The 25,603-nt window shown below is 44.5% G+C and overlaps 2 protein-coding genes across 4 annotated transcripts in view; one reads left to right on the plus strand and one right to left on the minus strand.

Moving 5' to 3' along the window:
• The window catches only part of LOC110501718 (tumor necrosis factor receptor superfamily member EDAR), a 55,508-nt gene extending 41,274 nt beyond the window's left edge, over positions 1–14,234 (minus strand). The window contains exon 1 of one of the 3 annotated variants that reach the window (XM_021579461.2): positions 14,007–14,234. Coding sequence is in view for 1 of the 3 variants with exons in the window: in XM_036959070.1 (XP_036814965.1) it covers positions 11,942–11,957 (16 nt within the window). In the remaining 2 variants the exon portion in view is untranslated. Of the gene's footprint in view, positions 1–11,898; positions 12,229–14,006 lie in introns of those variants that run through there. The other 2 variants (XM_036959070.1, XM_021579462.2) reach the window with 2 other exon arrangements.
• A 9,034-nt stretch (positions 14,235–23,268) lies between these two features.
• The window catches only part of LOC110501719 (E3 ubiquitin-protein ligase SH3RF3), a 77,829-nt gene continuing 75,494 nt past the window's right edge, over positions 23,269–25,603 (plus strand). The window contains exon 1 of the mRNA XM_036959071.1: positions 23,269–23,875. Coding sequence (XP_036814966.1) covers positions 23,501–23,875 — 375 coding nt within the window. The 5' untranslated portion in view covers positions 23,269–23,500. The remainder of the gene's footprint in view (positions 23,876–25,603) is intronic.

The raw sequence follows: 25,603 nt of genomic DNA on the forward strand, positions 1-25,603 counted from the left end.
GCCTCATACCCCTACCATGTCTCATAGTGCGTGTGGGTTATACTCCATTGAGTGTGTGTGTGATACTGCTCTCTACTTCAGGTTATTATTCCTCTGCCCTGCTGATGTGATGAGATCATTAACAATTCCTCTATTAAAGCCCGGTCACTGAGGAGAGAGAGAGGGAGTGTGTGAATGGGTGAGAGCAGCCTGGCAGAGGAGGAGAGGATCAGCCTGTTAAACCTCTGACACAGATGTATTATGGGTAAACAGTCATTAGGGGGACTGTGCTATTTGCTTTTGTTTTAGTTACTGTCACATATCTAGAAACCCCTTTAACTCCTCTGCCAGCACATATTTACCACACTTATACAGGCACTGTATGTCACAGGGAAACACACTTTCTCTCTCCGATCTGTACTTACTGAGGTATACAAGCATTCACAGGTACATTGAAGAACATATAAAACAAAAATGTGACCAAACTTCAAACATGATTTATCCCTTTTTGTTCATGAATTTAAGGAATAATGTCAATGTAAAGGATTTAATTGTTTATAGCAACACTACGTGTGTGTGTGTGTGGTTGTGTGCGTTCCTATGTGTGTATTGTGTCCATCTGTGTGTGTATGTTTGCCAGGCTCAGCCCTTACCTACAGGAGACTGATTTTTATTGGCCCACTCCAAGCGCTACAATAACAGTGAGCACGTGTTTCTCTTAATAAAGGATGTGTGCGTGTGTGCCAATAAAGTATAAATAATGTCGTCAGTGTTATTGGAAGGCGATGCCTTGGTGAGAGAGAGTCTTTTCCCCCAGAAACACCAACTATGTAAAGCGGAGTTAAACAGAGACATTAACAGCAGGTCAATAAACACACAGGATCTCAGATCAGTTTCAACACTGTCCAGGCTCAGGGAAACTCTGTGTCATTAGGGACATTCTTAGTTACAGGTTTGTTTATTTGTGCAGTTTAAAGTGCTTTTATAAACAGATCCAGTCCTGTCTCATTCTGTGAGAGTGCAGGTTTTCTGACACACCACATTAATGACCCACTGCAACCTTTAACGGAGTTGTATTATTGGATGTAAACAAACACAGACTTTTACTGCAGCCTAATTGCTCCCACCACAGCTAGTGTGCTCTCTCTCTCTTTCCTTCAGAGGCTGTGTGTGTGTTTGTGCATACATGTGTGTGTGCTGGCGTACTGAAGAGTGGGTGTGCAGGCAGGCAGTAAATCCTGCAGCCCTGCAGTCAGAAGGAGGACTGAGCTGTTGCCTTGTTTACCTGCCTGTTTACCTCCGTCATAAACCATAGCATGCATACACATAAACAGAGCTAACTTTCTGACAGACCACTGGGCTTATTCACATTCACTGTGGTTGCACAACAAACGTCATAAATCGGGCCTTTTGGCGTTGCACGTGCAATCGTATTCAGAATGTACGTTATTCAGTGTTAAGTGAGCCACACCAGCCAAAGAGAATGATCCACTAATCAGTCAGTGTCTCAGTGTGTCCCTCCCTCCCTAGTGGCATGGGAGGCAAGTAGTCTAGCTGTTAAGAGCGTTTGGCCAGTCACCGAAAGGTCGCTGGTTTGAATCCCTGAGCCAATTAGGTGAAAATCCTGTCAATGTGCCCTTGAGCAAGACATTAGCTCAGGATAAGAGCGTATATTAAATGACTAAAATGTAAATGTAGTACAACGGAAGTGTAGATCACTCTCTTACACAAACACACAGAACAAAAAGTTAATTAGACAAACCCAGGATCGGATGGGAAAATTCACATGTAAGACATTCTGTCTCAGACCCATTGCTCACAGCAATCTAAGGCTGTCTGCCTGTCTATAGGGGTAATTATATTCACTGCGAATATTTATTTGAATAGTAACTATGACACACAGTCTCTGCATTGGAGAGGTTGTGTCACACACATACTGTAATTATTGTTATAAAGTAAATTTCTCATGGAGTCTCTAACAGATAATTGCAGCATATGCAAGAAAAAACAGGTTGAAAGAGAGAGACGGAATTGAGAGAGAGAGAAGTGACAGGCTTTTCACTGTGGTTTCACAGACATTAGGAAGCTGTAGAGTTGGTGTACTGTAGTGTACTGTAGTGTTGGTGTGTACTGTAGTGTACTGTATTGTTGGTGTGTACTGTAGTGTTTGCATACTGTATTGTAGGGGTGTACTGTAGTGTACTGTATTGTATTGTTGGCGTACTGTATTGTTGGTGTGTACTGTAGTGTTGGTGTACTGTAGTGTACTGTATTGTTGGTGTATACTGTAGTGTTGGTGTGTACTGCATTGTTGGTGTACTATAGTGTTGGTCTGTACTGCAATGCTGGTGTACTGTGGTGTACTGTAGTGTTGGTGTGTACTGTAGTGTTGGTGTACTGTAGTGTTGGTGTACTGTAGTGTTGGTGTACTGTAGTGTTCGTGTACTGTAGTGTCGGTGTGTACTGTAGTGTTGGTGTATACTGTAGGGTTGGTGTGTACTGTAGTGTTGGTGTGTACTGCAGTGTTAGTGTACTGAATTGTTGGTGTACTGTAGTTTTGGGGTACTGTAGTGTTGGTGTACTCTATTGTTGGTGTGTACTGCAGTGTTGGTGTACTGTTGGTGTGTACTGTAGTGTTGGTGTACTGTAGTGTTGGTGTACTGTAGTGTTGGTGTACTGTAGTGTCGGTGTGTACTGTAGTGTTGGTGTATACTGTAGTGTTGGTGTGTACTGTAGTGTTGGTGTGTACTGCAGTGTTGGTGTACTGAATTGTTGGTGTACTGTAGTTTTGGGTACTGTAGTGTTGGTGTACTGTATTGTTGGTGTGTACTGCAGTGTTGGTGTACTGTTGGTGTGTACTGTAGTGTTGGTGTACTGTAGTGTTGGTGTACTGTAGTGTCGGTGTGTACTGTAGTGTTGGTGTATACTGTAGGGTTGGTGTGTACTGTAGTGTTGGTGTGTACTGCAGTGTTGGTGTACTGTTGGTGTGTACTGCAGTGTTGGTGTACTGTTGGTGTGTACTGTAGTGTTGGTGTACTGTAGAGTTGGTGTACTGTAGTGTTGGTGTGTACTGTAGTGTTGGTGTAGTGTTGGTGTGTACTGTAGTGTTGGTGTGTACTGTAGAGTTGGTGTACTGTAGTGTCGGTGTACTGTAGTGTTGGTGTACTGTAGTGTTGGTGTGTACTGTAGTGTTGGTGTACTGTAGTGTTGGTGTACTGTAGTGTACTGTATTGTTGGTGTGTACTGTAGTGTTGGTGTACTGTAGTGTACTGTAGTGTTGGTGTGTACTGCATTGTTGGTGTACTGTAGTGTACTGTAGTGTTGGTGTGTACTGCATTGTTGGTGTACTGTAGTTTACTGTAGTGTTGGTGTGTACTGTAGTGTTGGTGTTCTGTAGTGTTGGTGTGTACTGTAGTGTTGGTGTACTGTAGAGTTGGTGTAGTGTTGGTGTACTGTAGTGTTGGTGTACTGTAGAGTGTGCGTGTACTGTAGTGTTGGTGTACTGTAGAATGTGTGTGTACTGTAGTGTTGGTGTACTGTAGTGTTGGTGTACTGTAGAGTTGGTGTGTACTGCAGTGTTGGTGTATTGTAGTGTTGGTGTACTGTATTGTTGGTGTACTGTAGAGTTGGTGTGTACTGTAGTGTTGGTGTACTGTAGAGTTGGTGTACTGTAGAGTTGGTGTGTACTGCAGTGTTGGTGTACTGTAGAGTTGGTGTACTGTAGAGTTGGTGTGTACTGCAGTGTTGGTGTACTGTAGTGTTGGTGTACTGTAGAGTTGGTGTGTACTGCAGTGTTGGTGTACTGTAGAGTTGGTGTACTGTAGTGTTGGTGTGTACTGTAGTGTTGGTGTACTGTAGAGTTGGTGTACTGCAGAGTTGGTGTGTACTGTAGTGTTGGTGTGTACTGCAGTGTTGGTGTACTGTAGAGTTGGTGTACTGTAGAGTTGGTGTACTGTAGTGTTGGTGTACTGTAGTGTTGGTGTACTGTAGTGTTGGTGTGTACTGTAGTGTTGGTGTGTACTGTAGTGTTGGTGTACTGTAGAGTTGGTGTACTGTAGTGTTGGTGTACTGTATGTAGCACCATGCAGCGTGTGTAATAGTTATGTTCATGGAGCTGTTATTGTATCAGATGATCCATAAAGAAAGAACGTGTTTAGCTAGTCTGCTATAGGGGTCCGGGTGTCACCCTAACTCAGGTATTACACACACACACACACACACACACACACACACACACACACACACACACACACAAATACACACAAACACACACAAACACACAAAGGAAACGTTTCTCTCTCTCTCTGTGTGACAGCTCAACTGAAGTGTCTGAGAGACACACTGACGATCACTTAAACAACTGATGGGAATCAGAGATAGAGTTCACCACTAACTCCTACACTATAAATTGTCAATCAATCAGATACAGATGAGATTGATTACACTACTTTAAGAGGGAGATTGAGTCCATGCCCTTTTTTTTTCATGGTTTCAGAAGACAGGATGGGGGAGTGGTGGATAAGTGGTGATAGCAGGTGGTTGGGGGCTGAAATTAGCTTAATTGAACCACAACCTGTGTGTGTGTGAGAGTGAGTGAGTGAGTGAGTGAGTGAGTGAGTGAGTGAGTGAGTGAGTGAGACCCAGTGGCGCTGCTGGGCTTTCAGGATAAAGATAAGAAAATGTTACTTTTTGTTTTGATGAAAAAACTTGTCTTCTGAAAAGGAAGTGAGAGCTGCCAAACGACTCTGCCCCGAGGACCTCATTATCAGACTAATCGAACACATTCAGCACACACGCACACACACACACCCAGAAGCTTTCATCAGGCTCTAGCCAAGCTCCTCAATCCCCTGCGAGTCCCCGGCACCCCACACACCCAACACACTCACACTGGAATGCACTTCTCTATTTGAAGAGTGTATCTCTCTCTCCCTTCTCTCCCCATTTCTTTCTCTATCCCTCTCTCTCTATCCCCTATCCTTCTTGCTCCATCTCACTCTTTCCCTTTTCTCTCTCTCCCCCTTCCGCTCTCTGCCCCTCTCTCACTCATTTCCTTTCCCTATCTGTCCCCCACCTCTCCCTCTGTCTGTCCCCCTCCCTCCTTCTCTGTCATCCTTCTTCCCTCTCCCTCCCTCTCTCTCTGTCCTCCCGGTTAGGACATGTCTGTGTTGAAAGCCGACCTCAATCTCCCAAGGCCCCGGGGAATTAATCTTCTAACGAGAGTTAATCTCACATAAACACACTGAGAGTCATTATCTGTGTCAATAACGGTCTGACAGACCCACATCCCGGGCACAAACCAATACTTTCTACAGACCGACACCTCGAGCACAAACCAATACTTTCTACAGACCGACACCTCGAGCACAAACCAATACTTTCTACAGACCGACACCTCGGGCACAAATCAATACTTTCTACAGACCGACACCTCGGGCACAAGTCAATACTTTCTACAGACCGACACCTCGGGCACAAGTCAATACTTTCTACAGACCGACACCTCGGGCACAAATCAATACTTTCTACAGACCGACACCTCGGGCACAAATCAATACTTTCTACAGACCGACACCTCGGGCACAAATCAATACTTTCTACAGACCGACACCTCGGGCACAAATCAATACTTTCTACAGACCGACACCTCGGGCACAAATCAATACTTTCTACAGACCGACACCTCGGGCACAAATCAATACTTTCTTTTTTAAAAATGTTTTCTTTGAATTTTACCCCTTTTTCTCCCCAATTTCGTAGTATCCAATTGTTGTAGTAGCTACTATCTTGTCTCATCGCTACAACTCCCGTACGGGCTCGGGAGAGACGAAGGTTGAAAGTCCTCCGATACAAAGGTTGAACGTCCTCCGATACACAACCAACCAAGCCGCACTGCTTCTTAACACAGCGCACATCCAACCCGGAAGCCAGCCGCACCAATGCGCCGGAGGAAACACCGTGCACCCGGCCACCTTGGTTAGCGTACACTGTGCCCAGCCCGCCACAGGAGTCGCTGGTGCTCGATGAGACAAGGACACCCCTACCGACCAAGCCCTCCCTAACCCGGGCGACGCTAGGCCAATTGTGCGTCGCCCCACGGACCTCCCGGTCGCGGCCGGTTACGACAGAGCCTGGGCGCGAACCCAGGGACTCTGATGGCACAGCTGGCGCTGCAGTACAGCGCCCTTAACCACAACTCAATACTTTCTACAGACCGACACCTCGGGCATGGCTTATAATACTCTACTAGACCCCACAGAGTTCCTGTTACAACACAGCTTACAGAGGCGCTCACACACAGATACCTTTATGGACACAATTATACAGGGGTCACTGCTGGAGTGGAGAATCCACTCTCTCACTCATTCTCTCTTTCTCTCTCAATTCAATTTCAAGTGGGGTGGCAGCGTAGCCTAGTGGTTAGAGCATTGGACTAGTAACCGAAAGGTTGCAAGTTCAAATCCCAGAGCTGACAAGGTACAAAATCTTTTAGGTGGTTACCACTGTTCCTAGGCCGTCATTGAAAATAAGAATTTGTTTTTAACTGACTTGCCTAGTTAAATAAAAGGTTAAAAAATAAATAAAAAAATGTATTGGCATGGGAAACATACATTGCCAAAGCAAGTGAAATAGAAAATAAACAAAAGTGAAATAAACAATAAAAAATGTAAAATAAACATTACACACACAAAAGTTCCAAAAGAATAAAGACATTTCATATTATGTTATACATATATACAGTGTTATACAGTATATACAGTAATGATGTGCAAATAGTTAAAGTACATAAGGGAAAATAAATAACCATAGATATAGGTTGTATTTACAACCTAGAGGGCAACCAGTGGGTCCGTCTCCTTATACCATGTTTCTTGTAGGATGACAATGTCTGTATTTCCAATTTCTTGTGGCAACAGGTCACACATTTTGCTGCTGTGATTGCACACTGTGGTATCTCACCCAATAGATATGGGAGTTTATCAAAATTGGATTGGTTTTTGAATTATTTGTGGGTCTGTGTAATCTGAGGGAAATATGTGTCTCTAATATGGTCATACATTTGGCAAGAGGTTAGGAAGTGCAGCTCAGTTTCCACCTCATTTCGTGGGCAGTGTGCACATAGCCTTTCTTCTCTTGAGAGCCAAGTCTGCTTTTGGCGGCCTTTCGTTTGCATATAGTCAAAGATTTCCTTAATTTTGGGTCAGTCACATTGGTCAGGTATTCTGCCACTGTGTACTCTCTGTCCAAATAGCATTCTAGTTTGCTCTGTTTTTTTGTAAATGCTTTCCAATGTGTCAAGGAATTATCTTGTTTTCTCATGATTTGGTTGGGTCTAATTGTGTTGCTGTCCTTTGGTTCTCTGGGGTCTGTTTGTGTTTGTGAACAGAGCCCCAGGACCAGCTTGCTTAGGGGGCTCTTCTCCTGGGTTAATTTCTCTGTATGTGATGGCTTTGTTATGGAAGGCTTGGGAATCGCTTCCTTTTAGGTGGTTATATAATGTAATGGCTCTTTTCTTGATTTTGATAATTAGTGGCTCTTTTCCTAATTCTGCTCTGCATGCATCATTTGGTGGTTTACGTTGTACACAGAGGATATTTTTGCAGAATTCTGCATGCAGAGTCTCAATTTGGTATTTGTCCCATTTTGTGAATTCTTGGTTGGTGAGCGGAACGCAGACCTCACAACCATAAAGTGCAATGGGTTCTATGACTGATTACAGTATTTTTATTTTTTTCCTAATTGGTATGTCAATTTATATGTTCCTTTTGATGGCATAGAAGACTCTGGGTTGAGGTCAGTGATAAAGTAGTCTACAGTGCTACTGCCAAGAAATGAGCTATAGATGTAACTACCATAGGAGCCCCCTCGAAGCCTACCATTGACTATGTACATACACAGCGTCCGACAGAGCTGCTGGAGTTGTGGCCCATTTTTGTTGGTTATCTTGTCATAGTTGTGTCTAGAGGGGCATATGGGGCAGGGAATGCCGTCACCTCCAGGTAGGTCTTTGTCCCCCTATGTGCTGAGGGTGTCGGGTTCTTGTCCAGTTCTGGCATTTAGGTTGCCACAGACATGTCCCTGAGCCTGGAAATTGTTGATCTCCCCCTCTAGGATGGAGAAGCTGTCATCGTTATTAAAGTATAAGGATTATATTAGGGGGATATAGGTAGCACACATGAGGACATTTCCTTATTAATTTTAAGCCAGATGTAAAATGTTGCTGTTTTGACTAATTTAATAGAGTGGGTTAGGTCTGCTCTATAGCAAATAAGCATACCTCCTGAGTCTCTTCCCTGTTTCACACCTGGTAGTTTGGTGGATGGGACTTCCAGCTCTCTGTAACCTAGAGGGCAACCAGTGGGTCCGTCTCCTTATACCATGTTTCTTGTAGGATGACAATGTCTGTATTTCCAATTTCTATGATGAAGTCTGTGTTCCTGCTCTTTAGGCCAAAGGCAGATGACCTCAGACCTTGTATATTCCAGGATGAGATAGTAAAAGCTTTGTGTTCCATAGTGTCTAGTGTTGTTTTTGTGTGGTTTAGGCCCGGACCATCACAGTAGGTGTGAGTAGAGCATGTTGAGCATCTGATACATACCTCTTAGGTCGCAGGATGGGGATTGTTCGGGTGCAATAATGGAGGTTGGGCCTGTTGCTCTGCTCACGGTCTGGGCATAATTATGTCCTGCTCTCATGTTGAGATCTGTGCCGCAGGGGCCGAAGGGGCATAGGTCTGATATGGTGTGGCCTATATTCTGTGTGGCCAGGGTTTGCTTGTGGTAGTCTTAGCTGGTTGTGGTTTGCCTGGTGATGCTGTGGTCTGGGTATAGGTCTTCTTGGCGTGAGTTCTCTTGGTGCAGGTCCTTCCGGAGTGGGTCTTGCAGGTCTGGGAGGGTGTCTCGCTGGTCTGGGCGGGGTGTTTGTTGCTCTGTTGCTCCTGTATGAGGGGTTGGGGCTACGGTTGAGGGTGACGTCCTTCAGGGTCCTGGCAAAAGTTGGGATTGCTGCCTTGTAGAGGTGGACCTGGTCATAAAGGCAGTTCAAGTCCAGGATGGAGTGGTGGGCCAGGGTGGAGTGGTGGGCCAGGGTGGAGTGGTGGGCCAGGATGGAGTGGTGGGTCAGGGTGGAGTGGTGGGCCAGGGTGGAGTGGTGGGCCAGGGTGGAGTGGTGGGCCAGGTAGACATTAGGTTTTAAGGCACAGTCTCTTGAAATGCTTGCATTCACCCGCTGTATGGTGGCATGGTGAAAGTATTTTCGTGTTAGCAGTAACCACTTGTGTGTCTCTCTTCAATAACCATCACTAATCAGCAGGATGAAACACGTTGAGCTGCTGTCTTCAACAACAGATGCGTATTTATCAGTATCACATTGATTGAAGGTGATCTAGTAGTCTTGTAACATCCCTGGCACACAGTTTCATTAATTATGTATCCTCACCCGTCAATGAGCAATGTAAAACACTTTGAGTGTTGGAAAAAGTGCTTTATAACTCCAATCCATTATGTGTCATCATAAGCATTAGTCATATGCAACAAAAGTTTTCCATTATAACAGTTAAGCAGAGTGAATAGTAGCCAGTTGACGCTTGATCTGATCTAACCCGACAGAACTATCCATAACTATTAACTCTTATTAAGTCATTACTGATCCTGGACCTGTCAGGGCTGTCAGTGTTTGTCTACAGACAGACTGATTTATTGGAAAATCCCCCTAGAGACCCAGGAGGGGCAATCATCTTCTACACACACACACACACACACACACACACACACACACACACACACACACACACACACACACACACACACACACACACACACACACACACACACACACACACACACACACACACACACACACACACACACACACACATACACAGAGAAAAACACAGAAGGTAAGCGCCAGAACAACAGCTGTCTTCAGATAGCATCTGTCTTATCTCTCTCTCTCTCTCTCTTGGGTAAATCTATTTGAATTCAATCCAATTTTGACAGCACCACTTTTGATTCGACATTAAAAATGATGACATTTTAATTTCAAAACATTATTTTCAATAAATAATATAATATTTTGACAACACTGTTTGTAAGCTTTAAAATAATCTCAAACTCAACCGTTGATATTTTCCAGTGATGAAGACATGGATGTCTCATGGTAGGTAGGGTGGGGTGTGCAGAATGTTCCATAGAGAACCTATATCTCCTCAATTCAAACCATAAAGTGACAGAATGTTCAGAATAATCCTAGATATCCAGTCTAGTTTAACTTTCTATGTGAATCCTAATGTTCATGCAGCAAAATGTGTTTTGGAGTTATTTCTGTAAACCTGGTAAACAGATTAGATTGTTGTTTTTTTCTGTTCCCCAACTTTATCCCTAACCATGAACCCCGGGTCTTATCCCAGGCTCCCTTCCTCTACATGAATCCTATCTCTCTCTAACCCCAACCCCCGTTCCCTGATCTCTCTGTGGTAACAGATGTGATCTATCATCTAAAGGACGCAACGGAAATGAATGTTTAACCCCGTAATGGATATTTACTGTGAGTTGATAATGACTCTGTCAGATTAGGATGTGGCTTCTCTAACAAAGCAATCAGGGAGGAGATGAAGCCAAGAACCCAATTAAACCCTTTCTCACACAGACGCGTGCATATTCGTGCACACACACACACACACACACACATACATACAAGTACACGTGTGCACATATGTGTGCATGCACAAATACAAAGTGCATGGGGTTCATATGCCTGTGGTTTAATTCTGATGACAATTAAACAAATACTTGGATGAAGTGAAGTGCTGGACTCTTGGCATTAGTCTCAACCTTCTGTAGTCAATGTCTGTTTTCCATTCTAAAGCCTTCTCTCCTTTTCTCCTGTACTTTCCTCTCCGCATTTTGCCCTCTCCTCTCTGTCTCTCTCTCACAAACGTACGAACACACACACACACACACAACACACCATCCTGCTGCTTCCAACTAATGAACAACTCCTAAACACAATCAGTCAGATACTGGAGGATTTCTCCTTTAAAGCCAATTATTCCTCTTTAATACATACAGACCTGCCAAATGCTCTCATATCTCAAACACATGTTACCACTACAACTAACCTCCATGCAGAAACATCATAAACAGGGCTGGGGGAAGGGAGAACATTGGGTACTGAAGACAGTTTGTTCTCATTAGAACTAAACACTTTGCAGCCAACAAACAGCACAAGTATTAAATACACATTGAAATACACATGAAAATACACCCAGGCATTAACAGCAGTTGGAAGTGAGTAGGTGGGTGCGGCAGGGATTGAAAGGACAGAGTTTGATTTCTTTACTGAAAGACTACACTGTAAAAAAAAACTAAAAAACATGTTGATTCAACGTACAATTGGAAGGCAACCAGCTGTGAGTTTGCTCAACAAAATGTTTACACACAAACATTTTGGAGCTGGTTGCCTTACAATTGTACATTGACTCAACATATTTGTTCTTCTATTTAATGGCGCATCATAAACATCAGATGATTCATGGAGATGAAGCTTATATCAGATTGTTTCCATGTTTTCAGAGACACTCCAGAGTTATTAAACAGGTTCATATCATCACAAGGCTGTACTGATACAACTGTGTGTGTGTGTGTGTGTGTGTGTGTCTGTGTGTGTGTGTGTGTGTGTGTGTGTGTGTGTGTGTGTGTGTGTGTGTGTGTGTGGTGTGGTTGTGTGTGTGTGTGTATCTGGTGTAGTCTCTTCATCTCTCTTCATCTCTGATTGCTTTAATTACAGACTGACTATCCCCTTTCAGAGTGCAGGAAAAACAAACTCTTAATGCACATTAAAAGGAGTTGTCACACACACACACACACACACACACACACACACACACACACACACACACACACACACATACATACATACCTCCAGCCACACCACTCAGTAGTCCCTTTGATTTCTGTCTTACGTGATCTGTCTTTCATCGTCGCCTCTCCCTAATCCCTCTCTTCTTTACCTCCACTGAGGCAGAACGTCTCTCTCTCCATATTACCTTCGTCTAATGCTTTATCTATTGAGCGTTATTGTAGGTGGGCGGGTCCATTTACTGTGTCTAACTCATTAGCAGGTGGGAAAAACGGTTTCGGTCTGCGTCTCTCTGTTCCTTAGTCTTTAGCATGACAGCAGAACGGCTGACCATCTGTCTGTCAGTCCATTTGTGTTTAGTGTGGGATGGTTATGGTGTCTGTAGCACAAGAGTCGAGGGGTCGGAGAGGGGCTGGGCTCTAGTGAGTAGAGGACTCCAAGCAGTGGGCTATGGGACCCTGGGCTTTGGTCTGACGGACTGGACTGACAACGTCTCATTAGCCTCAAACAGCCAGACATACAGTAGAAGAGAGAGAGAGTAGTGACCCTTCTGACCCTTCTCCCTCTTCTCTCCTCAAACACATTAGGTTATAACACAATTATTACTGAAAGTGAATTGATGCATGGAGGATACACTCCTTCAATGACACACCATGTTAATATATGGACATTGGATCTGCTTAGATTACGGTGTATTTTGAAAGTTAGAACAACATCTGTTACAGGTCAGCTCGTATGGTTATCTATTTACACATTTAAGGATAAGGAAATCAACATCTTCTATTGAGACGAGCTCAATCACCTTAAAGGGAGATATCTGTGAATCTGCTTAAAAACTTGAGTGTTACATTTGAATCTATATTAGGATACATATTGTTTGAATTTAATATTATCTGACATAATGAGAACTTTCTGCTACCTGTATCTGGAGACAGGATATGTGTTTGTTCTCCAGAAATCTGCATTAATTTGTAAACTTATTATAGCCTATTACGTCTATAGTGCAGGCTTGTCAGGCACACGTCACCATTGTCCTTGTACAGAACATTCTAAACCTTCAAAATAAGATATGATGTCTTTAACAAATATATATAATTAACTTTTTTAAGTTTAAAATTTTATCAGCAGAATTTCAGTGATACAGCTAAATTCCTTACTATGCCACTAAAAAAGCTATTAGCCTATCCGAATTATTACTACGCAAATATTCATATTATCATTGCTACATTTGTTGTTATTATGATCAGTATTTCCTTTCATCCATTTAATCCTGCGGCGCCATACTAAAGCTTTGAAGATGAGTTACACTTTTTCTTTCTGACGCTTCTTCTTTATTTATCCTTTCTACCTCAAACATGAAAAACTGCGGCGGTGTGCCGGGGGGAGAGGGAGAGGGTTCGGAGAGCAGAGACACAGAGTGAGGGATTGATTTCCACCCTCAGCGCTGCAGCCGTAGTTCAAAGCTCCAGACTTCAGAGAGCGTCAGGACCCAGCATGTCGAGCCCGGGTTAGGCTGCCTGTCTGCGGCCAGGAGTTCCCCCAGGGCCCGGGGAGGGCGAAAACCAGGCGGCACCGTCAAAACAATTATGCGGAGAGGATTGAGAGAAGAGTAAAGCACACACCGGGATCGGGACCGATCAGGACCCGTCGCTGTCTCAGAACCCGCTGTCTCTCTCGGGAGATGAGAGGTGAACTAAGAGCCCATGCTCTCTTCATGTAACAATTACCTCCACGATGGTAGGCTACATCCCCAATGGATCAACAATAAACCTGGTGCCCTAAACACATGGCGACCACACACACTCACACACTGCGCTCTACTATCATGCAATCAACTACAGGTCTAATATAAACTGAAATACCGGTATGAAAAAGAAACTCCGGTTTAGAGCAATTACTAGGCTATATTATCAAATATTTAAGGCAGATAAACTGGCCTATTTAAATATGTAGATAATTTGACATTTGTCCATTTATATCTTTACAACAGTGGCTAACTTTTCTGAATATTTGCTTGATTTTCGACCAACAAACAATGTAACACATGCAGTTATTTTCGAAAATTTAAATTACAGTTAAGTAGGCTATATATGTGTCTGCAGCATAAATGTTCCAGGAATTTCCCCAAATCTTGCAGCAATCCCGTTTTACATTCCAAAGCACTTTACCTGCGTGTAGAGTGGAGTTGAGACGGGACAGGTCTGGCGGCGAGTAGCCTATATCTCTGAGCGGACTGCTGTAGCTTAATGATCAGACTCTATTGAGCCGTCTGACAGGCATCACCAATATCTAAACAGCTGTAAACAAATCCTTCGTTAATCTGGCTGTTTTCAGCCCACCGTGTGCATGGCCGGCGATCCACAGTAGCTCCTCCTCACAGGAAAATATACATTTTCTCCGCCCTAGGAGATGAGGATCAACCTGATGCAGGTAGCGAATGGTATTTATGTGCCTCCACAACTCCACTACGACATCTAGAGGTGAACCCCAAACAATACATCTCCTCTTGGTAGGCTATTGAATTAACCTATTCTAGCTACTGTTAGGCTACTGATGTGGTGAGACGGAGACCATTCAATAAATCTACTCACATGTATCTGCATCTATCCTTTCATCAGTGTGCCATCAAGCTAATTGAGAGAGAGAGGAAGGGAGAGGAGGGGTTTGTGTTTATATCTGGTATCCTTGTTGTTGGTCCAGAAATAAAAGGGGAGCATTAAACTTCATACTTTGTACCTTTAAAGAACATGAAAGCTTCAGACTCTGGTTCATGTGTCTAAGATTTGAAATGTTCCTTCTTGTTTATGAGTGTTGAGTTATTGATGTGATGTTTATTTATTTGTTTATCAGTCGGCGCCAGTTGTTTGGGACGGACCGAACCCTGGACTTTCCCTGAGGCACGAGAACTGACCAAAGAGACTCCACCACTCTGCCTCTCTGTCTGTCTTCTCTCCTTACTCTGCCCGGTCTCCCTCTCCCCTTCCTCTCCCCTTCCTCTCCGCTCCTCCGCAGGAAAGAGCAGATAAAAGAGGTGCTTAGAGCTTCTGAGGAGAGAGAGGTGTGTTTGAAGAGCTAACTCCTGTAAGTCCTATAATTATACCTTTCTGCCCCCCCCCCTCTCTTTCTCTCTCTCTCCTCTCACTCCCCTCTCTCTCTCTGGCAGCTCTGAGCCCGGTGGCCCTCTCATCCTCTCATCTCTGATCCTCACAGGAGCAGCTTCCTTCCTTCCTGACCGACAGACAGACAGACTGACAAACAAAGAGACCAGTGAAGAGCAACAGAGCCTCACTGGGATGAAAACACCTATCATATTACATTACTCCAGATTACTACTACCATAGGACCACAGCCAGAGCAAACAGAACCCCAGTCAGCTGTCTTCTAAAGCCAACAGCGATAAGGCCAATATCAGGTCTTTAATAAAGACAGCTGGTGTAGGAGGAAGTTATCTAGCTACTGAAGCCAAAACAAATATCGGAGACTTCTTCTCTCTATTTAAAGTTTAAACTATATTTAGCCATCCATGTAAGTCACAGGAGTTCCAGGCTCCTGACGCTTTGCATGATGGGTACTCTGTAAAGGTGGGCATATTCTATCCTCTCCTGAAAATACACGTCCTCATACACACAACACACACACGCACACATACGTGTATGCTGTCCTCTAACCACTGTACTCTTCAACAGGAGAGCAAATTATGTTACCATGGGGACTGCAGTGTCAGCTAACCTAGTTTCCACGGTGGAAGGACATTGGGTGAAGAGAGAAGGCTAGCCTATTGGTAACATTATTGATGTACAGTCAGTTTTAAATATAACAACTTCACAACTGTTTTCTTTACAACACTCAGACACAGATTTTCAGTGGTGAATTGCGTTTGGGATGGTTAGATGAAACACACATAACATGTGGGCAGGAGAGGGAGGGGCTAGTTACACACACGTAGAAACTTACTTGCTTGCTTATGGTGGGCCATCATATCGATGATGACATTTCATATCTGCCTCTATTTGTGAGTCTTTGTGACTGTAAAGTCCAATCGTTTTTCAGACTGGGCATGTGAAGTCTCTGACTGGGGGTGTAGGTGAACACACACACACAGCCGCCTCTTCCTATTCGTAGACTACACGCTGCTAGGGGGCCCCACGACCCCAAAAAAATTTAATACAAATGTTTGTTTTTTTAGGAACTAAGATAGTTTGAAAAGTAGAATACACAAGGTGCAATGTTTTAATTTGGTAGTGCATCAGCAGTTTTCCACTTGTTATGTCAGTCACTCAATTAGCACCCATGTCAGAAAAACATTTTGTATTGCTAGTGATGGGTTCTGGGTTCTGACTCCTAAACTTGGAATAGTGTTAATGATCAGGTATCCTATTGAAATATTGAGTGCTATAGTCTAGGAGGGTCTACCTATACCAGAAGTGAATGGTTATCTGTAGGAGGAATGTATATGGTGGAGGCCTTTAAGCTTGGATTGTACTGAGTGAAGGAAAGACGATCACATGTTGGCAGGCACTGATAAGGGTGGAGAGATGGTGGTTTAGTGAGGAAGGGGGCCAAGCTCAGGTCAGATCACGTTAAGGGAGAAGGAATAGTTTATTTCCTGCCTAGCAACAAAGATGTCATGTTTAGAGAGAAGGGGGAGATTCCACCCCAAATTGGGGTATATATGGGATGGCAGGTAGCCTAGAGCATTGGGCCAGTAACTGAAAGGTTGCTGGATCAAATCCCTGAGCTGACAAGGTAAAAATCTGTCATTCTGCCCCTGAACAAGTTAACCCACTGTTCCCCGGTAGACTGTAATTGTAAATAAGAATTTGTTCTTAACTGACTTGCCAGGTAAAATATATATATATATATATATATATATACACTACCGCAGGTGGAACCATGTCTTTGTCTTATGCAGCTGTATGACCCAATGGGTGAATGAACTTGGTTTAAGCTTTACTAATCGTCAGTTTTACTAGGTTCATTTAGAACCTCACACTAGTAAGGTATTCTACCAGCTATCTAAACCTTGTAGTAGGCCTAATCATCACCAAATCACCGACCGGGCACGCAGCGCATGTGCTCATGGCCTCCAAGGGCCTCCAAGGGCCTCCAAGGGACCCCTGACCTCCAAGGGACCCCTTTTGATTTTGTTAGTCACTCTCACACAGATGTGATATGAACATGGCATAAGTCATTGCAACATTTGTAGAATTGCAGAAAATTAGCTTAAAAACTGCAAAAGCTTCTCACCGCCCCATGACAGAATGTGTAGAATTGCAGGAAATGTACTTTAACACTGCCAACATTTTATATTTTACCAACCAAATCTCACTTAGGCCCTCCAAAAGGCTAGAGGTGGCCCTGCACACAAACACACACACACACACACACACACACACACACACACACACACACACACACACACACGTCAGGAGGTTTAGGCCCTGTGCTCGTCTCTGTGGGTGGTAGATAACAGTGCCGCCCCTTAGCCAGGCAGGATGTCTGATCTGTGGAACTCAACTCATAGCCTGCCACTTAATAACCCCCCCCCCCCCCCCCCCCCCCCCAATGGGCTCTCCCTGTGCGACTGTGTGTGTGTGTGTGTGTTTGTGTCGGCAAAGACAAAAGGTTCCCTCTGAATCCTCCCTGCTCTTCATCCTTCAAACTGAAGCAGCCACACACACACACACACACACACACACACACACCCTGGGGCAGGAGTTAAACGTGAGAAACAGGTAGAGACAGACAGAGACAGAGACAAAATGTACTGTGCAGCTGACAGACCTTCTCCTTCCTCAGCCATGGGGCTCTAACAGGAACTTAGACTGCATCTGAAGTGGTACTCTGTTCCCTGTATAAGGCTCTGTGAAATAGGAGTGCACTATGGTGTCATTTCAAACCAGAAACATGGTTTGGGTGGCAACTAGGAATGTGTGTGTGTGTTCAGTCCAAGAGCAACCTCTTAGATCTTACAGGATAGGCTCAAGCAGTTAATATGTTTCATCAAAACATCTGGGCTATGGATCAGTTCAACATGTCACCAGCAGGCGCCGTTAGAACCTCTCTGTTACCATCAATACTAGACTACCCTCTGTCCACAATACAAACAACAGATATTTCTTTAGATGTCAGCAGGGTGGCAGTATCTTCACACATTTGTCTGCTCTGGTCTGACTGATGCGTAGCCGCAGGAAGTAGGGGTGATGAGGGTGCTGCAGCACTCCCTGAAATATCTGAATGAAAACACATGTTAATATTAATCACAAAAGTAGTGCAATGGGCCTTTACAAGTCCTGTATTAGCAGACCTATATAGCCAACTAGCGAGAAGAAAAAAAAATCATTTGACTGAGCCATGCCACCTTGCCCGTCCAACATTTCCTCATTTCCCACCCCTTCTAATGCGACTAGCCCCAATGCTCCTCCTTCTTTTCCCCTGCCCCGCTACAAAGTTTCTCCCTGCAGGCTGCCACTGAGTCCGAGGTGCTAAAGGAGCTCCTTAACATGACCCCAAAAAAACATCTGGGTCAGATGGTTTACACCCTTTCGTCTTTAAGGTTGCTGCCCCTATCATCACCAAGCCTCTCTCTGATGTTTTCAGCCTGTCTCTCCTCTCTGGGGAGGCTTCCATTGCGTGGAAGGCAGCCATGGTTCGTCCTTTATTTAAAGGGAGAGATTAAGCTGATCCTAACTGTTATAGACCTATTTCTATTTTGCCCTGTTAATCAAAAGTGTTGGAAAAACTTGTCAATCATCAACTGACTGGCTTTCTTGATGTTTATAGTATTCTCTCTGGTATACAATCTGGTTTCCTCTCAGGTTATGGATGTGTCACTGCAACCTTAAAGGTCCTCAATGATGTCACCATTGCCCTTGATTCCAAGCAATGTTGTGCTGCTATTTTCATTGACTTGACCAAGGCTTTTGATACAGTAGACCGTTTCATTATTGTGGGCTGGCTAAGGAGTATTGGTGTCTCTGTGGGGTCTTTGGCCTGGTTTGCTAACTACCTCTCTCAAAGAGTGCAGTGTATAAAGTCAGAACATCTGCTGTCTCAGCCACTGCCTGTCACCAAGGCTCGATCCTAGGCCGCACGCTCTTCTTAATTTACATCAACAACATAGCTCAGGCAGTGGGAAGCTCTCTCATCCATTTCAATGCAGATGATAGTCTTATACTCAGCTGGCCCCTCCCTGGGTTTTGTGTTAAACGCTCTACGACAAAGCTTTCTTAGTGTCCAACAAGTTTTCTATGCCCTTAACCTTGTTCTGAACACCTCCAAAACAAAGGTTATGTGGTTTGGTAAGAAGAATGCCCATCTCCCCACGAGTATGATTACTACCTCTGAGGGTTTAGAGCTTGAGGTAGTCACCTCATACAAGTACTTGGAGTATGACGTTACACTGTCATTCTCTAAGCACATATCAAAGCTGCAGGCTAAAGTTAAGTCTAGACTTGGTTTCCTCTAAAGTAATCACTCCTCTTTCACCCCAGCTGTCAAACTAACCCTGATTCAGATGACCGTCCTACCCATGCTAGATTACAGAGACGTAATTTATAGATCGGCAGGTAAGAGTGCTCTCGAACGGCTAGATGTTCTTTACCATTCGGCCATCAGATTTGCCACCAATGCTCCTTATAGGACACATCAATGCACTCTATACTCTGTAAACTGGTCATCTTTGTATACCCCTTGCAAGACCCACTGGTTGATGCTTATTTATAAAACCCTCTTAGGCCTCACTCCCCCCTATCTGAGATACCTACTGCAGCCCTCATCCTCCACATACAACACCCATTCTGCAAGTCACATTCTGTTAAAGGGTCCCCAAAGCACACACATCCCTGGGTCGCTCCTCTTTTCAGTTCGCTGCAGCTAACGACTGGAACGAGTTGCAACAAACACTCAAACTGGATAGTTTTATCTCCATCTCTCCATTCCATCATGGACTCAATCATGGACACTCTTACTGACAGTTGTGGCTGCTTTGCGTGATGTATTGTTGTCTCTAACTTCTTGCCCTTTTTTCTGTTCTCTGTACCCAATAATGTTTGTATCATGTTTTGTGCTGTTACCATGTTGTGCTGCTGCCATGTTGTGCTGCTAAAATGTTGTTGTTATGTTGTGTTGCTACCATGCTGTGTTGTCATGTGTTGCTACCTTGCTATGCTGTTGTCTTAGGTCTCTTTTTATATAGTGTTGTGTTCAAATCAAATGTATTTATATAGCCCTTCGTACATCAGCTGATATCTCAAAGTGCTGTACAGAAACCCAGCCTAAAACCGCAAACAGCAAGCAATGCAGGTGTAGAAGCACGGTGGCTAGGAAAAACTCCCTTGAAAGGCCAAAACCTAGGAAGAAACCTAGAGAGGAACCAGGCTATGAGGGGTGGCCAGTCCTCTTCTGGCTGTGCCGGGTGGAGATTATAACAGAACATGGCCAAGATGTTCAAATGTTCATAAATGACCAACATGGTCAAATAATAATAATCACAGTAGTTGTCGAGGGTGCAGCAAGTCAGCACCTCAGGAGTAAATGTCAGTTGGCTTTTCATAGCCGATCATTAAGAGTATCTCTACCACACCTGCTGTCTCTAGAGAGTTGAAAACAGCAGGTCTGGGACAAGTTGCACGTCCGGTGAGCAGGTCAGGATTCCATAGCCGCAGGTAGAACAGTTGAAACTGGAGCAGCAGCACGGCCAGGTGGACTGGGGACAGCAAGGAGTCATCATGCCAGGTAGTCCTGAGGCATGGTCCTAGGGCTCAGGTCCTCCGAGAGAGAGAAAGAAAGAAAGAAAGAGAGAAAGAGAATTAGAGAAAGCATACTTAAATTCACACAGGACACCGGATAAGACAGGAGAAGTACTCCAGATATAACAAACTGAGCCTAGCCCCCCGACACATAAACTACTGCAGCATAAATACTGGAGGCTGAGACAGGAGGGGTCAGGAGACACTGTGGCCCCATCCGATGATACCCCCGGACAGGGCCAAACAGGAAGGATATAACCCCACCCACTTTGCCAAAGTTCAGCCCCCACACCACTAGAGGGATATCTTCAACCACCAATTTACCATCCTGAGACAAGGCCGAGTATAGCCCACAAACATCTCCGCCACGGCACAACCCAAGGGGGTCACCAACCCAAACAGGAAGATCACATCAGTGACTCAACCCACTCAAGTGACGCACCCCTCCTAGGGACGGCATGAAAGAGCAGCAGTAAGCCAATGACTCAGCCCCTGTAATAGGGTTATAGGCAGAGAATCCCAGTGGAAAGAGGGGAACCGGCCAGGCAGAGACAGCAAGGGCGGTTCGTTGTTCCAGAGCCTTTCCGTTCACCTTCACACTCCTAGGCCAGACTACACTCAATCATATGACCCACTGAAGAGATGTGTAACGGCAGATCTCCTCTTCGTCTGAAGAGGAGTAAGGATCGGACCAAGATGCAGCAGCGTGATAAGTGTTCATGATGATTACTTTAATAAATAAACTGAACACTATAAAATACAAAACGATAAATGTGAACATGACCGAAACCGAAACAGTACCGTGTGGCGACAAACAAACACCCACAAACCAACAGTGAAACACAGGCTACTTAAGTACGATTCTTAATCAGAGACAACTAACGACACCTGCCTCTGATTGAGAACCATACTAGGCCGAAACAGAAACCAAACATAGAAAAACAAACATAGACTGCCCACCCCAACTCCAGCCCTGACCATACTAAATAAAGACAAAGGTCAGAATGTGACAAGATGAGTCTTCAGTAAAGACTTAAAGGTTGAGACCGAGTCTGCGTCTCTCACATGGGTAGGCAGACCATTCCATAAAAATGGAGCTCTATAGGAGAAAGCCCTGCCTCCAGCTGTTTGCTTAGAAATTCTAGGGACAATTAGGAGGCCTGCGTCTTGTGACTGTAGCGTACGTGTAGGTATGTACGGCAGGACCAAATCAGAGAGATAGGTAGGAGCAAGTGTTGTCTCTCTTGTCGTGATGTGTGTTTTGTCCTATATTTTTTTTATTCAGTGTTTTAATCCTAGCCCCTGTCCCTGCAGGAGGCCTTTTGCCTTTTAGTAGGTCGTCATTGTAAGTAAGAATTTGTTCTTAACTGACTTGCCTAGTGAAATAAAGGTAACATTTATTAGATTTTTTTTTTTAAGTAGCCGGAGGACAGCTAGCTTCTGTTCTCCTCTGGGTACATTGACTAGGAGGCTCATGGTTCTTACCTCCTTCCATAGACTTACACAGTAATTATGACAACTTCCGGAGGACATCCTGATTTTACAAATGTATTGCCACTGGTGCCCACCTGTGTAAGTGGTAAACTGCTTACTGACTGTATACTGCAACGTTACTGCAAGATTGTAGTGGGTTTACTAATGCGTTAGGTCTATTAGCTATGTTGACTATGGCATTACTTTAGCTAATATGGTGACAACTATGTAGGCTGTGTGTAGTGGTTATGATATGGTTTGGCTTGGAAAGTTTTTTTGCCTGGTCACATACAGCTGATGTGTTGTGCATTGAAGTCCAGTAGCGAAAGGAAATAGTGAGAGGAGGAGAGAGCATAGACATGAAAAGGAATACAACTTGGTTGCTATGAAAGTGAACTGTGGTTATGTGTGATCAGGGGATTCCACAGACTCTGTTGAAAAACGTTTCTTAAACGGAAGCAAACGGAACGAAACGGGGATTAACAAACCTGAATTTGTTCAATAGAAACTCTAATTTTAACTACTGGACTAATGATTACACCCTAGATCAGCTAGATGCAGTCAATAGTGTCTGTCCATGTGTCACTGTCTGTCACCTCAAATTTTTCTCTCGACCCGTGTGCACCTATGTTGTAAACTTTCATTCATAGACTAGGTTGTTGCAACCTCATGGAGGGTATAGAGAAAATGTGAGCATCATGTAGTAGCCTAAACCTAGTGATGTTATATTGAGCTGGGTGAATGGAATATGAATGACAGTCATCCAATATGCTGTAATAGAAATAAAGCCATGCTCATCACAAAATTGAATCGTCCTCCTTCATTTTAAATGGCACCGACCGTCACTGGTGTTGGTTATTCTGTGGTAGAATTACCTACTCTCCTAATGGAGTCTACCAAATATCTGGTTCAGTTCGCTTATTGACTTGACACATTATTTATAAAGATAAGCCACACTACTAGCGCATCAGAGATGGTGACAGGTTTTGGGGATAATCTGTGTTTTATTATACCACTTGAATGCATTCCACACTCTTGTTCATCCCCATAACAGTAACATCACACTCTCTTTCTCACACACACACACACACACACACACACACACACACACACACACACACAGAGGGAGAGAGAGAAAGAAGAGAGCGAGAGGGGCTGCCTGGTTGCCTGCATGGGCTTCGTTGTGGGAAATTGCACAGCAGAGCGTGACCTCACTGCATTCTGCACAGCTGTGCGAGCAAGCAAAGAGAGAGAGAGGGCGAGGAGAAATAGAAGAGAGAGCGAGAGGGGCTGCCTGGTTCCCTGCACGGGCTCTGTTGTGGGAAATTGTGCTTTTAAACAGCCTTACGCCGATATGCATTCTTCAGTTTCTGGTGCATTACACGCGCAACAAGAAACCAACACGCACTCGGTTAACGTCATTAATAACGCAGTGTGAGATGGACGAGTCGTCTCTGTTGGATCTATTGGAGTGTTCAGTGTGTTTGGAGCGGCTGGACACTACAGCTAAAGTCCTGCCTTGCCAACACACCTTCTGTCGCCGCTGCTTGGAGAACATAGTCAGCTCCAGGAACGAACTGAGATGCCCAGAATGTCGCATCCTAGTCGGCTGTGAGGTGGATGATCTTCCCGCGAATATCTTGCTGGTCCGTCTGCTGGACGGGATCAAACAGCGGCCACGGAATGGAGGCAGTACCAGGCAGTCCCTGGTGGGGGGCGGGCGGTCTCAGGGCTGTGCAGCCGGGATCAGCGCATCTCCCCCGGGCAGTGGGATCAGGGACATGCCGGTGGCCACACGAAGCCCCCCGGTCAAGGTACGTGGCTCTGCTACGGTCTAATCTGACGTCGTATTTGGGCTGGTTGGCTGCCAACTTGCTGTACAGAATGTTCCTTGGCTGGAGTCCTCCAGAACAGAGTTGCTGTAAACATGTGTGGGGGGTGATATTGCATTATAGCTGGGAATCTGTTTGGGAAATCTAATGTGACATCAGGAAGAAAAGAAAGCACCTCAATGTTAAATACAATAAAGTGCTGAAAGACATCAGTGATATCCACCCCTGGCCCCTGCAGCTAAAGACAATTATAGAGGGAGGGAGAGAGGGGGTGGGGAATAATGGAAAGAGAGAGTACTTCACCTGTGCTATTCATGTTGTTGCTTGACAGACAAGCCAGGTGTAGACAGAAATGGTTTAGTTACCTCATTGGCTGGCTGTGTAGTCTAGAGCTGCAGCAGTATAGCATGTTTCATAACATAGACTGAACAAAGCAGCCAGAACAATGACATGGTTGGATGTTGGGGTTCTTCCTTATACACAGTCTAGTTTGATTATTATGATAACAGATGTTTGGGCCCATTATGTTTGTTTGTTTGAAAAGGTTAATGTCATGCCATGTCATGTCTTTGGCCCAAGTAGTGTGCATAGTATACAAAATGTAACTCACAATCCTCTTTGATTGTGAGTTCCGGCTCCCAAGTAGCGCAGCATCTAAGGGACTGCATCTCAGTGCAAGAGGCGTCACTACAGTCCCTGGTTCGATTCCAGGCTGTATCACATCAGGCCATGATTGGGAGTCCCATAAGGCGGCGCTAAATTGGCCCAGCTTTGTACGGGTTTGGCCGGGGTAGGCCGTCATTGTAAATAAGAATTTGTTATTAACGGACTTTCCTAGTAAAATAAAGGTTAAATAAAAAATTAAAATAAATTATTAACATACCAGTGTTTCTTCTTCTCATACTTCCCAGTCCACTGAAGGGGAGCAGGGTGACTATTGAACATACGGACAGTCTAGGACTGAGAGACAGAGTGTCTGGTGGGGTGCAGCCAGCAGACCTGCCAGAGCCACCAGCAGAAGCAGTAGAATCTAAACACTGATCGTGGATGTGTGGAATGCTCCGAGGCAACCAACTCTCTCTCTCTCTCTCTCTCTCTGTCTCTCTCTGTCTCTCTCTCTCTCTCTCTCTCTCTCTCTCTCTCTCTCTCTCTCTCTCTCTCTCTCTCTCTCTCGATGTGTTAGTTTAAGATGTCTCCTTCAGACTAGACAGCCAGGCGTAGCTGTGCTTTATTCATCTGAGCACTCACACTCTGGCAAAGACACCCTCAACATTTATTAAGGAGCAGGAATCTCATTTAGTGTGTGTATGTGTGTGTGACTGTTTGTATATATATATATATATGTGTGTGTGTGTGTGTGTGTGTGTGTGTGTGTGTGTGTGTGTGTGTGTGTGTGTGTGTGTGTATGTGTGTGTGTGTGTGTATGTGTGTGTGTGTGTGTGTGGCTGCTTCAGTTTGAAGGATGAAGAGCAGAGCAGGGAGGATTCAGAGGGAACCTTTTGTCTTTGCTGACACAAACACACACACACACACAGTCGCACAGGGAGAGCCTATGATATGGAGAGCCCATTGAGGGGAGCCAGACACATGCAGTATTAATGTGGTCATAATGAAGTATTAATGCAGTATTCATGTGGTATTAATGAAGTATTGGTAAAGGGAATCTGTAACGTAATGAGTGTCTGGTTGTTGATTCTGGCTAATCTTGCA

This window comes from Oncorhynchus mykiss, chromosome 22 (assembly GCF_013265735.2).
Source record: "Oncorhynchus mykiss isolate Arlee chromosome 22, USDA_OmykA_1.1, whole genome shotgun sequence".
Taxonomy (NCBI): domain Eukaryota; kingdom Metazoa; phylum Chordata; class Actinopteri; order Salmoniformes; family Salmonidae; genus Oncorhynchus; species Oncorhynchus mykiss.